Genomic DNA, 14,806 nt, shown 5'->3' with positions numbered 1-14,806 from the left:
TTTACTCCTGACTTGGATCCTGGGAAACTCCCAGAGACCCTTGCACTTTGCTTCGCTGCCTTGTCGTCCTCCCCCCGCGCCCCCCCCCCCCCCCCCCCCCCGACATCAGCATTCACAGGGATGAGCCCCGTCTTTTCAGTCATGCTCCTGGCCTTCTGGTCTGTCCACATTTTGGGAACAGGCTTTTGGTCGTTTTCATCACTGCTGTAATGGAGGCCTGATAGTAGTTCACATTCTCATAACCATGGAGAACAGAGTATCTCTCTGCTGTTTCCTAACTTCTGTGTTAGGAAGAAAAAAAAAATCAATTTTGACAGAGACTATGAAACAGTAAATAAAACTTGTCAAAGTCTTTCATTCATTTAACTTTGATAAGATACTTTAAAGCAGCAGTGGGTTTCACAGCAGAACGGGTCAGGAGGTACCAAGAGATTCAGTTACCCCTCACCTCAGGTCTCCAAACCCCCATCAGTGTGCCCACCAGAAAAGTACATGCTCACCTTGGTGTGTGGCCCCCATTGTCCCGTCCTGCCGAATAGCTTCACAAGGGAAACAGGCCTCACTCATCTCTGAGCCTCCACCCTGCGGGCACTGATCGTTTTGCCGTCGCTGTCCTTCTGTCATGTATGGAATGTCCTGTGGCCGGCCGTTTCAGGGAACGCCAAGGGTCGAATGCTTCGCGTGACTTTCCTCAGGAGGCACGGAAAGCTGGTGTGCGAATCCCGCTACCCACGGAGACTGATTCACACGTCCCAGCAGCACACTCAGTTCTGTCAAGTTCTGCTTGGTCGGGAATGGAGATTCACCCTTGTGGTAGCATTTCTCCTCCGCCAGAGTCCAGCCTTGGATGCTGAAAGCATGGTGTCGTCCCCGATGTATTTCCTCCTCGTGGTCATGTCCTTTTGACCTCTCACTGTATTCTGATACTCCTAGGATGGTCAGGAGTTTTCAGTTTCCTTCAGCTGACGTGTTTTGAACACATTGTTCGTGTTTCAAATCCAGAAAAGACATTTGCTGTGTGTACGTCGACAGCCTTCACCGCTGGGGGACATGCTGGGAATATTCTACCTACCATCTTAGCAACTAATTGTCTTCCTGGGAGTGTTTCTTGCCCGGTGTATTAAGAAATCACTCGAGGCCTCACCTTTTCACAAACTTCTCCCTCCTCTTATTCTCCATCGTTATTATGCTTAGCTTTACAAAACGGTCTCACATCCCTTGCATCACAGAACAATGGCCGGGGGTTTCAGCTGGTGCTAGGAAAGCATGTTACGGCCTTCGAGTGCTTCCTGTTGGTCTAAAAGCTACAATTAGAGGTAGTAAGAATGTCGCAGTCAGGATTCTTGGAGAAGATGCAGTGTCTCTAGAACGCAGTTGTGTGCTTCTCCTTTAAATAGTGTCCGAAGAGATAATTGAATTCACGGACATCTAAATTTAATTCCAGAAATCAAAGCTATGATAATAAGAACTGGACCTGAGTTCTCTTAGGGCAAGTAATTTAATTTCTCAGCCAGTTGAACTATTATGCATCTCAGTCCTTTGTTATTATGACAGTAAATTACGTGCACAGATGCAGTGAGGGATGATGGACACATAATTCCTCCCCCCCCCCCATTCCCCCAAGCCAGCTAGATGCCCACCAGAATGCAAATCACTTTAAACTGCTCTTCCCACAGCTGAGGCTTCTTTCTGGAGCTTTAAAAGCAGCATTTACGTAATAAGGGAGGGTGGAAAGGCACCTTAGGGAATCCAGGAACATGTTTTCCTCACTCTACCTGGCAGCCCAGGCCTAACTTAATCGTGGACCACACACTTGAACACTGTGTCATGGGGCAAGATCATGGGCATTTCATGGTTTGAAGAGAATCCTGGCCTGGTTTAGCCCCACCCCCACCCCCCGCTCCGCCTTTTTGAATTACCACTGACACTGGAGAACCAACCGGAGAGAGGTGTGACTGATCTGATTGCATAAAGCAGATCCAGACACAGTAAACTAACTGATGTGTGCCCCTGTTTGGTTCACTAGGAGAACAACCTGAGATTAAAATAACAGAATATATCCCAAATAAAATCTAGGCCAGCTTTAGGTTTAGTATTGAAACGTGACCTCCAGTGGTAGGTGTGTGCACAGAAATTTTTGTGCAGGCAATCAAGATAATCAATTATTTCACACTATTTATATCTAAGCAGACGGAGGCTTAAACTATCTGATTATCCATGCCAATGTCTTATCTTTGTTTCTCACCTATTTCTTCATGGACTCAATGAAAATTTGATAATCCACGATAGTCTTCTGCTTGTCAACACATTATGCATTAACACTTGACTAAATTATTCTGCTTAATTATTTCCTCTTTATGTTTTAGCCAAGTGCTTCAGAATGTGTTGTCCTTTTATCACGTTGCACCAGAGTTTGGAAAATGTCCCCTTGAGAAGCAAGACATATTTTTATAGAATTTTTTTTAAGTTCTGCATCCTGTGCTTTGTACCCCAGGGCCTCATATGCATCATTCATTATACACCCTGCACAGAAAACCCCCTGGAGTGTAGAGGAGATCACAGTATGCCCTCCATGCTGTATTCATCTCTTCGAATTTCTCTCCCCTTTCATTTTCCCCAAAACACCTCTCTGTTCTACTGTCAGACACTGAGTTTGAAAGTCTTGCAGCTTTCCGGGAGCATCCTAAATCATGGCTGGGACCCTCCCAATCTCCAGTTTAGATGAAATCGGCTATTGTCTGTGACACTCACACTCCCCTAGCCTTTACCAGCTGAGTCATCTCTCCAGCCCCAACACTCATTACACATCAGCATGTCACAGCTAATACAGCCTTCCCGATCCACGTTGCTTTCCCCAACTCCACGCTTCTTCTTGCTGGCCGGCATCAACTTCAGATGATAATTTCTGTGCACTCTGTCTGTTGCTGGGGGCATTCACATGGGCACGACTGCCCTTCTTTCCATTTGTATAGCGCTTTTCATTTGTCGGAGCTGAAACAGAGACTCTCAATCTCAAAGATTTGTCTTGGCTTTGCAATCTGATCCAGTGTACCTCTCTTCTTTCCTACCACAATTCAGGGTAGGCTTCTCCCTCTCTTTACCTTCAAACACTCTTGGCCAGGCTTGCACTGGCAGCCAGATGCTTTCCACAAGGATTCTTCAGTAGCCTTTTAAATTATGTCCTAGACATGTCCTTTAGTGGTTCTACCTCTCTGATTACTACCTACCATGTGTGCATCACTATATAGATATTTACAGCCATAGCATCTCTCGATGAGCTACATAATTTTGCCTTTTCTTTAATGTAGTAGAGTTGGAGTCATGATCATCCTCTTTTTGCAGCCATTAAACTAAGAAGTGCTATACATCCACCTGTGAAACGTTTTGTTGACCTCAGCTAGAGTTCCTACTTAACCTGCTTTCCACCTTCTGTGTGTATGTGTGTGTTTTCCAATTCCATGCTCCCTCACAAATGACCAAAGTTCCTTGATTTTTCTTTACTTTCCTACACTTCGTTCAGCTGAGTACCTGATGGCTGTTTTCATTTGTCCTTCCAGTGAAGACAAAGTGGTAGAAGTTGCAGAAGAGGAGGAAGTGGCTGACGTTGAGGAAGAAGAAGCTGATGAGGAGGAGGATGTGGAGGACGGGGATGAGGTGGAGGAGGAGGCTGAGGAGCCCTACGAAGAGGCCACGGAGAGAACCACCAGCATCGCCACCACCACCACCACCACCACCGAGTCCGTGGAGGAGGTCGTCCGAGGTAATCCACTGTTGGATTTTTACTTTCAAGTGTCCTGGGATAAAAGAAAACAGAGTGGGAGAAAGCCGATTTCAGTCCCTTCCCTTCCCCCACCCCCTGCCCTCCCTTTCCTCCCTGGAGCCAGGGGACTTCTTGTGCTTGTTTTCTTACAGGTGTTGGTTTGATTTGGTTTAACAATCAGTTCAGCACTCCATTTAAACTAGTACAAATCCTGTCTGCACAGTCTCTCCTATACCTTGTGTGTGCTGTTTAAGGAATCCTACAGACTGTTTGATAAGACCCCACCTAGCCAGAAGTCACTGAAATTGACAAGTGCCGAGTCCTCCCCTAGTGGTGGATGTTCACTGCTCAGCATCGCCCCTCTTCTTTGACCCCTGAGGTTGGGATCTCCTTGATTGGAAGGACTGTGCTGGGCTTAGAGACAATTTCAACAAATCTTGTTTGTGTTAATGATTTTCATTAGATTTTACTAATTTTACGTAAGATTTTACTAAATCTAATTTTTAATATGATTTGGTAAGAGTCACTTTATTTCATGCTGTGAAATTCAACATGGGTGATTGGTATGAGTTGTTTAACTGGAGAGTATGGCGGCGCCTTCTTCAAGAAGCCGCTGTAAATCTGGTGCGTTAACTCTCTCCTACTGCTAATGTCCTCCTGAGAATGCTGCAAGCCAAATGGGCCAAAAAGACTTTTCATCACCAGGGAATGAAAGCAAATATCCATTTTACAGTAAACAACCAAATGTTATGCCAACTAATGTGTTTTGGGGTTGAGATGTTTAATAGGTACGTGTTGGGTTTTTTTTTCCCCCTCCAGTAAAAGCTGCCTCTAGAGCTAGATTTAATGAATATGGGTTGACTTAATTTTAGTGTAATGCAAATGATATTAACTTTAGTCCACAAATGCTATAACAATGTAAAATTTCCTTTCCCTTTTGGTTAAAAAGTATGATTACAGCTCATTAGAGTTGAATATGGGGCACTGTCCAACTCTAAGTACATTGTTAATTATTATTGCTCCCTCCCTTTGCTGCACTTTTAAGAATGTTGTTGAGTTATGGTTTATATACCATAAGATAAGGTAATTTTCAATACATATAACTTTAATAAATTTACTCAATTATTTAATATCACCGTAGTCCAGCCTAAGAACATTTCAGCACCCCAACGAGATACCTCCTGCCCACTCACAGAGGTGATTCTCACTCACAGCCCCAAGCAGCAGCTACTCCGGTCTCCATTGAGTTGCCCTTTTCTGAATAGTTAGTATGTCAGTGAGGTTGTATGTGAATAGCTTTATGACTAACTTGTGACACATAACAGTGTTTGGGGATTTTGTGTTTTTAGCTTGGAGCCTTTGGTAAGTCATGTTTCTGAATTGAATACTCAGCCCCCACAGATCTAATAGACTGTTTGGGAAAGGAGCTTGCAGTTCCAAGGACATGCTACAACTTTATCATTCCCTACTAAAGACAGCTTCTTACTTATTTTAGCTTGTGAGAGAATGTGCAAGTAGAGGTACCCTTGATCTGAATGGGCTGCTCTTCACATGCCCAAGGCATCTTTTCCCAGAGAATTTTTCAAATGTCTCTTGAGGCCAGGACTCACAGATCTGGCCTAATGAAATTTTTTAGCCTCACTTTTTCTCAGTGAGGAAAGAGGTGGGGTTTTTTTGTTGTTGTTTTGGTTTTTTTCTTAGGGTTTCTTTTCTTGACGGCACGTTACAGTGGCTGGTAATTCTGCACAGGACTGAGATCTTTAGAAGTAGGGAGCACATGTTTGACACCTGCTCTTTTTGTAGGTCTGAAAGGAACAGGTGATGAGCACACACAGGCTCCTGATGGTCATGAGTGCTGAGGTACGGGAGGAAGAAATCAAAGCCAAGGAAATACAAAATCACCTACCCTGTGAGAAATAAGAACATAAAGACTGCTTCAGGAGTCAGAATGAGCCTCCAGATTGACCAAAGAAGGTTCTTAAGAGCAGATGGCATTTACACTAGGGCCCCAAGGGTGGGCAGGTGGAGTGTCTCCTGGTAAATTTTGTTCTAGTGCACATCACAGTCAGCAGGGAACAGGAAAACCAAACTGAGGCTTTGGTGGAGGGGGAGGGGCATGTGCGGGAGGCAGAACTAGTTGACACCCTGTGTAAGAGAATCAGAGATGATGGGATTGGGACCAAAATGCGGATGTGTCCAATGCCAGGTTGGGAAGTACAGGTGCTAAGAATGGTGGGGTTTGGTGTGATTGTACCGCGACATATCACAGAGAGGCAAGGAGTGGTGAATTTAGGCTCACATTCTAACCAAGACGGAATTTTCTTGAGATAATGTGGTTTTATTACCTCTGAGTCATGTTATTTTCTGATTTTTGTCCTGTCCTTTTATTCTTCAGTTTCACGTGTAGCTTTGTAATTTTAGATGCTTTTACATGTAATATATAATTTTAGATATTCAGACAGAACGTACAAAGACATGCACCCTATGGAATTTTTCTCTAGAAAGCCAAAGGCAATGAAGAATTTAAAAAGAAATCTCTAGGTTAGCTATTTAGAAGACGAATCCAAAGCAGACACTAAATCTAAAGATAAACAGGGGCTGGGGCATGGCATAGCAGGTAGACCACTTGCTGCAAAGGCAGTAGGACCTCAGTTCATATCCTCAGAGCCCATGAAAAAAGCCGGGTGTGGTTTCCGGAGCCTGCAGACTAGGCCTGTGGAGGACAGAGACAGGAGGATTGTGAGGGATATGCTGGGAGGTGTTCAGTGAAAGATCCTGTGTCCAGGAAATAAGGCAGGAAGTGTTAAAGCAGGACATCTAACATCCTACGCTAGACAAACGAACATGCACATACACATGCACGCACGCACGCACGCGCACACACACATGCCATTTATCCTATAAATAGAAGAATTTTTTTTCATATGAATCCATTCATTCTATGTAAGGTTTATGAAGTGGACCAAAGGTGCAAATTGAAGTAAATCTTTCTTAGATAGGGGCCTAAAAGAAACATGCTGTGGTGTAGTGTATCCGCTCATGATGCAGATGTTTTCAATGGTAGGATCAAAGGGGACAAACCGCCCCTGTACATTCCTCATATAGAAGGTGTTTCCTGATTCTTCCCCTACTGGGAACAACAGCAATAAGCGTAGCTGATTGCACACTTTGTAGAACTCCTCCTACAGAGCCTGCTTCTGGACCCTGAAAGTAAACACTGCTTGCAAAGATTAGTATTGCAGTCTCATTGTCAGTGTTAATGTTTCGGCCTCTGGAAGGAAATAAATGTGGTCTACCACCATCTAGAAAGAAAATTGTTTCCTCATCACCAGCCTCTAGTGACTAGCCTGGGTCCTCACCATGCTTCCTGAGAACTAGTTGTTTCATACCCCATCAGCACTCGAGAGGAATAAACAGAAGGAGAAAATAGACGCTATTTGTACCATGGTCATAAATTTCCAACCCCAGTTGTCTGTTCTGCCTGAGTGATTGCAGAGAGAAGGGAATTCTTTGGAGGCAAACAAGTTACTACAGAGTCCGTCTGGCTTTTAAGCTTTGCTAATTAAGAAAATGTTGGATGTTAATCTAATGGATCAAGTTATTACCAGTTAAGTAAAGCAACAGTCTACTTAGATACTTCTTAGTTTTCAGCTCATAAGCCCAAGATGTCAGGTGTTTTTTTTTTTTTTTTCAACTCTGAAATGTGGGTTTTGTGGTAACTGCCATAACCTTCAATTTAGCCTACTCTATTTTGCCTGTCCAGAGAAACTCTATATTTTACCTCTTGTTTATTTATCCAGCAAATATTCATGGTGTCTCCATTGCCAACTAAAGTTTTTGCCCCTGTAGAAAGCACAACAAGGCTAGAACAGACATGCTTCCGCCTGCTGGCAGACTCTGCCAGATCTAGGTTCAAGTTCTTTATTGCAGATACAAGTTTTCTGGCTCACCATTCCCCTTGCCCTTTGAGGCTAGAATTCTGCCCTTTAAGCCTTATAGCTATGGTATACAGTAGAAAAGTTACATCCACAATTCGAGTCAAGACAATTAAGTCTTTGGGAAACTTTAAAAATAGGTTAGTCGTGTAACCAGTAATCGATGAAGCCAGGATTTGGGCCTCATGAGCTAGGCTATTTCAGTTTTACTAAGCGATATTTTTACTTCTTCTAAATTCATACTATTCCACTTAAGTTGCACATCTTGTAAGTGCTATGGACATGGATGTATCTTTCATTTCTGCTCTGAGCATTTTTGGAATTTTTTTATTTTTAAATTAAATGATAATAATGACCAGAGGTCAGCTAGTAACAGATGATTAAGGGTCAGAATACTATATCCCAGGGACCAAAAATAACATGGTACCTATTTTTTTAAGACAAAAGTTTTCCTAAGAGACTCAGCCCCATTTATTTAAATATTGTCTCTGGCTATGTTTATGCTATAAAAGCCAAGCCAAGGAGTTGGGTAGTTGCAAAGGAGATTATATTGTCTGAAAAGACCAAGACATGTATTGTCTGGCCTTTCCAGAAAATGTTTCTTAGCCTCTGATATTGTCCATTAAAAGAATTCTGTAAGTCCTTTATTTTCCAGATACTACTTATTAATATCAAGTTGATTTGTGTGTGTGTGTGTGTGTGTGTGTGTGTGTGTACATGTAGGTGTGTATGCAGGTACATATTCATACATGTGTATATGTGTATAGAAGTCATAGGACAACCTCAAGTGTTATTCCTTAGGTCCTAAACACCTTTCTTTTTGCTACTTTTTGGGCAGGCAGGGTCTTTTCACTAGCCTGGAACTCGACAAATAAACTAGGCTAAATGGCCAGTAAGTCCCAGGGACCCACCTATCTCTGTCTCCCCAGGGTTGGGATTGTGAACAGTACCTCCTTGCCTGGCTTTTTTTTTAATGTGAGTATTGAACTCAAGTCATGTTTACATAACAAGCCGTTTACAGACTGAGCTATCACCCCACCTCCAACTGTAGTGTTTACAGAAGACATTATCGTTTTATGGCCTTGGGCTAGTTAAGTTACCTGCTTTTTACTGTCTCCTGTAAGTACTGAAGTTGCTTTGCACGTTCCCTCTGAGAATGACTTTGCACGACACATGCTAAGTACTTAACATAATACCTTCAGAAGACTTCCACTTTGTTGTGAGCACAGTTGCTCAGATTTGAGTCCTGCTTAGCCATCCAGCCTGTGAATTGCCAACCCTGCCTGAAGCAAGCAGCCTTTAATTCTCAGTGTGTCTCTCCATAAAGCTGGGGTTAATAATACCTGTCTAATATTTAGCTACTTTGTGAGAAGTGAGTGATGTAATCCCTAGGACCCATTGAGCACAGTTCCTGGGAGACAGGAAGTACTAAGCCTGGAGTCTATGGTCATTGTGGCTGTAGACCTCAATTCAATCCCCTAATATATTCTGAACATTAGACAACTAATGTTTACTACCAGTTAGAAGTGTTAAAGGTAAACCAACAGATTGATGTTTTAATTACAGTGTGATACATCTATGATCTGTTGGTACAACAGAGCTGATGTTTACAGACAGCATTCTGTTACCATTAAAATGCACCATGAACTCGTTTTCTTGCTTAAAATAGGGTTTTTTTTTTGTGTGTGTGAATATATTCCACATATCAAAATATTTGCAATTAAATTTTATATCTAGCAGAAAATTGAACAAGATGGTACTAAATGTTGCCACATTTCAAGGTAAGAATTTTTATTCCTTTTGACTATTTTATGCCTTGTGGAAGGAAATCCTTCAGTAAGGGGACAGAGAGAGACTCTGATACAGGTGACTTTTTAAACAATTGTGTTTGTGATGCTGTCTGAACACTGCTCTACATCAGCTGACTGACCTCGTGAACAGTTCCTGGTCTCCTGCTGACTGAGGAGCACTGCTGATTGACTGGAATGCATCCTCCGATATTGATGGGGCATTTCTACATACTGGGCGCAACATTGCTTGCTTGGGGCACAGGGATAGGAACACTGGTAGCTCAGGTCCTTCTATCCAGACCTGCACAGTCTTTAAGAAGGAATCTGTTCACACTGTGTGGAAAAGGACATCGATAGCCTGGAGGAAAGAAAATGCTTGGGAGTTTTCACCTAAGACCAAGTGAAGAAGTGATTATAAAGGAAGAGGAATTGACCAACTGATAGAAGTCTAGCAAGCCCTATAAATGAGTCAAAGCCATGTTTGTTAGTTTATCTCTTCTATCTCCATTATTACCTCTTTGTAAAAGCATGGCACAAGGAATCCTGGACCTCACTTGTGGAATTCTGGCTTTGTCCATCCTATTTAACTTTTTACAGAGTCTGGGCAAACAGTAAACTCGGCCCTGCATGAACGTAAAAATGAACTTAAAGCCCTAAGGTGTGCTTGGGGACAGGACAAGGGACAACAGTGCCTCCTTCGGGAGCAAGCCGCAGGCTTTGTTTGACTTCTCTGCTTCAACTGAGGCAAAGAGAATGCACTCACATGCAGAGGCCCAAGTGCAGCATCCCTTGAAGGTCAGTGGAACTGGTAGCAGCGCTGACCATCCACGCGGCAGATGGCAGCCTGTGTTTTTGTGCCCTGTGACAGAGCAGTCATTGATCCTGAGGCATTCCGTACATGCTTTGCTGGGACGGAGTGCTGTATCTAAGCGTTCTGTGTAGTTTAACCGTCCTAATCCGGAAAGACCACGGCAGCAGTCAGGGTGCTCGTTACAAGACTGGGGAGCAGAGACTTAAGAGACAGAGAAATAGTGTACACATATGTGCTTGTCTTGTTTTTAATAAGAACTTCATTGACATTAATTTTCCAGCCACCAAGTTCATAATTCAGTGGCTTAGCACATTCACAAAGATGTGTACTGTAAGAAAATGTTGTGCCGGAAGTGCAAATTCTAAGTCTACTTTTAACAGTTTTTAATTCAAAAAAAAAAAAAATAGTTCCTTGAAATGCAATACAGCAAAGTAGAGAGCAGTTCATATAACTATGTGTACGTTTCTCCTTTTCAGTTTTTCAGTTAGTGCTTAAGTCCAAAGGTGTATTGGCTCAGGTAACAAAGCTATGTTTTTTAATGGAAATATTTAGTTCCCTTAGTAATGACTGTCCAGAATTTTAAAATGCAGGGTAGATTGCCACCTGAACACCTGCTCCTCTGGATCTTGAACCATCTCGCCCTTCTGAAGAGTCACCTGTAGCTGCTAGGCACTTATGGCAGCACAGGATGTCTGTCCTTTTGAGATTCTATTAGGGGATGAGTAAGAAGTCCAGAAGAGACGAGATGGAAACAGTTCTCAATTTCAAGTGTTCACAAGTTCCCTCTGTCTTAAAAGCCAGCAGCCCACATGTTAGAAAATCCAGACTCATGATGTAAAATGAATGAATAAGGAAATGAGTTTAGGGCAGAAGAGCTGGGACAGGTGTACTGTGTTTATCTCGTAATGGTAAAACCACAACATCCTTGTGAGAACAGGATGCTGTTCTTCTGCTCCTATCTTATTTGAATAGAACTTTTGAGATGGAATGGGAAAATGTCACATTTTGAATTCTTTTAAAATATTTTGTTTACTTTTGTGTATATGTGTTTTACCTGCACGTATGTTTATACTATGTGGGTAGAGGGCAGAAGAGGGTGAAGCTGGGGTTATAGACAGTTGTAGGCAGCCATGCGGGTGTTGAACGTCTAACCTGGGTCATTCCTCTGCAAGAGCGGCAATTGCTTTTCCCTGCCGAGCCACCTCTCCAGCCCCATACTGGAGTCCGAATGGTTCATGATATCAAGCCAAGGAAGGTCTTACTGGCCATTTCTCACGCTTCCTTGCTTTCTGGAAATTTCCTAGCCTTTTTTTTTTTTGCCCCGGATTTCAAAGCTGTTGGTGGCTGCTTCACAATAGCTCCGATGGGCAAAATGACTGATCGGTCACACAAATCCTCCTGTTGTTTGCTTGGGCTTCTCAACCTCAGAACTCTTGTTGTTCGGCTCAGATGATCCTTTGCTCTGGAGGACTGCTCCCTGCATCATACGCTGACTAGCAGCCCTACTGTCTTCTTCCCAGGTGATGCTTAGGACTCACCCCCCCCCCCTTCACCAGCACTGGGGCACGTGCACAAGCGCATGAAGGTGCACTCCACACACACAAACACACACACACACAGTAATCAGTTGATTTTTTTTAAAGTTTAAATATGTGATTACTGAAGTAAACCGTCCTCGGCTTCACCAGAATGTGACCTAAAACTCCTAACTCAGTGTTTTACACTTGGTAGGTTGGCAGTGAACATATTGTGTAGGACAAAATGAGTAAGAAACATCAAAAATATAGCTAAGTCACTATTTAACAGTAAGGTAAAACAAATATTAGATAAGGTATATAATACAGTCTAATAATACGCTTAGGGACAGGAAACTACAAGAAACGACTTAAAATATGACATACATTGTGCGTGTGCGTGTGTGTGTGTGTGTATTAAAACTCCCTCTTGATCTTTCTGTGTCTCAGTTCCATGTGCTAAGATTACTGGCCTGCACCATGGCTGGTATAATAATATGTGCTACCATGTAGGCTGTGAAGTGTGGAGGAAACTCTTCTTGGTTTGGGTGGTTAGAATCCATTCTCCATAATACACTCTGATAAAAAGCAAACCTTGGTTATCATCTAGATTTTAAGTGGGAATGATACTGTTCTCAGTTTGAACCTGTGGGTTCTTTTCTGTTGGAGACTGGCAAGAAGCCAGCTACTGTGGAGAGGTGGCCATGCCCTGTCTTCCTCAGACAGGGTCATATTTCCAGACCCCAACTCACTGGAAGCATTCTTCTGTTCTCGAGAGCATTGGTGCCATCTAGCATTTCTTCCCAGAAAAATGCTGTGAAAAAAAAACTATATTCAGGTTTCGTTATTACTTGATTTTTATTTGTTTTCATTATTCTTTTCAAAATAAAAATTAAAGCTTCGGTGAGTTATGGGAAGATGGTCACTAGAATTCACAATTTGGAGAAGAGACATTTTCATAGATTTAAAATATAAGAGAATTATTATCTCAGCATTGGATTTAAGGCAGAAGTGTTGACATTATTTTGATGTTGTTTAAAAACAGCTGATTGTATAGAGTGGGATAAATATGTATGGATAATTGGTTAAAAGTAGTTTATCCATATTTCTATATTTTTCTTAATTTTAAGAATCTTCTAATGTATATTTTATCTACTATTTCCCACATATATGTGAACTTCTTTTAATAAACCAGAACTTTTTTCCAATTTGTACCAATTCCTCTGCTCTGATGCTTTTAGGATGTGACGTGACTGTATATTGTATCTTTAACAGAATACATTTCAATGACATTTAAATCAGTTAGCTGGGCGCAGTGGCTCACACATGCAATCTTAGCATCTGGGAGGCTGAGACTGGAGGATCAGAGGGTTTCGAGCCAGCCTGAGCTGTGTCATGAGACCTTGCCTCTCAAAACACAGGCAGGAAAACCACGCCCTCCCACACTCACCACATGGTTGCATGGCGCTTCTCAAACCTTGCTGTTCATGAGTCGCTCATGGCTTTAACTGAGCCTATACCACCGGGGAGGGACGTGGCTGCTCATGGACCACATTTTGAAAAAGATCTAGCACCATTTTCTGCCTTCTGTGTTTTGAGGGTTTTGGTCTAGAGACCAGAAAGAGGAGACAAGGAGGGAAAGCTTTCCTGTCTAGTGGCTTTCCATTTGTATCCTGGTTTTTCTCTGTGTGGCACAGTCAATCCTTACTAGACTGTGAAAACTAATTATTACAGGACTGAGGAATTTAGGGAGTCATAAAGACTGCAGCTTGGCATACCAGTGGTGGGATATTTATACGAAGGAAGTAGCCAAATGCTACGATTTATTTTTTTCCAGATAAACACAATTTCTTGGCAAATCCCTCATTCAGATTTCTCCATGACACGAGCTATACCTCATTCTTACCTTGTTCTAGTTTAAAGCTTGTTGGTACCACGCTGAGTGTCAAACAGGAAACGGAAACCAAGGTTGAGGAAACATTATAGTGGTACGGTCTCGATGCTCCCTCCCAGCACCAGCGCAGGAGCACTGCTTAGTGTAAAACTCATTTTACAGGCCCATCTCCTTCAGGTGCCATTTTATAAGAAACCTTCCTGCATAGGGAGATGTTGAATCAGGTCAGGTCTAATTACAATGACAGAGAACTGCACATTTAAGTACAAAGCCTAGCCAACTGAGGACACCTGCTACCATGGTTCTCAACCTTTGAGTCACAACCATTCTGGGGATCGAATGACCCTTTCACAGGGGTTGCCTAATGCCATCAGAAAACACAGATGTTTAAATTATGATTTATAAAAGTTACAGTTACAAAGTAGCATCGAAAGCAGTTTTAATGGTTGGGAGTCACTCCCACATGAGGAACTGTGCTAAAGGGTCGCAGCATTAGGAAGGTTGAGAACCATTGTGCTAGAGACGTCTGTCACAAATCGGCACCTGTCTTCCTCCTGAGTCTGTGGCTTCGATAAGGTGCACAGCTACTTGTGTAATTTGTTGATATTTCCCCCATATTTGGAACATGAGACTTGCCGTAAAACTTCAGCTCCAGCTTACTGGCCTAATTTGCATGATTATACTTAGTACAATATGATTACTAGATAATAAATATTTGATCATTTATTTCCTGATAGAGTTATTATCTTATTTTTATGACTACTCATTAATATTCACAGCACATGATGAATGAAATTTCTCTCTTAGAAGTATGTGATTTTAGCATTGGAAAAAAGCACATTCTTTAAGAATAACCACTTTTCTCATGTGTTGATTTAAAATGTGTTTCATCTATAAAAATCAAACAAAATTTATCTACAGAACACAGTTTTGGGTCTGATAAATTAGGCTGTTGGAGTGTTATTATGTTGCAGTATTCAAATTAACCCCATAACTTAATTGGGATTTTTAAAAAGTAAAAGAGTTTTGCATGCTTATTTTGTTAGTATTATAAATCTTTGGGGGTTTTGTTTTGTTTTGTTTTGTTTTTGTTTGTTCTTTG

General features: G+C 42.1%; 1 protein-coding gene across 1 annotated transcript in view; it reads left to right on the top strand.

Moving 5' to 3' along the window:
* The window catches only part of App (amyloid beta precursor protein), a 219,551-nt gene that overhangs the window by 109,626 nt on the left and 95,119 nt on the right, over positions 1-14,806 (top strand). The window contains 1 exon segment of the mRNA XM_052741067.1: positions 3,558-3,760. Within this exon segment, the coding sequence (XP_052597027.1) occupies positions 3,558-3,760 (203 nt within the window).

Source organism: Peromyscus californicus, unplaced genomic scaffold, assembly GCF_007827085.1.
Source record: "Peromyscus californicus insignis strain IS unplaced genomic scaffold, ASM782708v3 Scaffold_16__1_contigs__length_79575227, whole genome shotgun sequence".
Taxonomy (NCBI): domain Eukaryota; kingdom Metazoa; phylum Chordata; class Mammalia; order Rodentia; family Cricetidae; genus Peromyscus; species Peromyscus californicus.
Note: the sequence above shows the minus strand (reverse complement) of the source record. Positions and strands in the feature narration are given on the sequence as shown.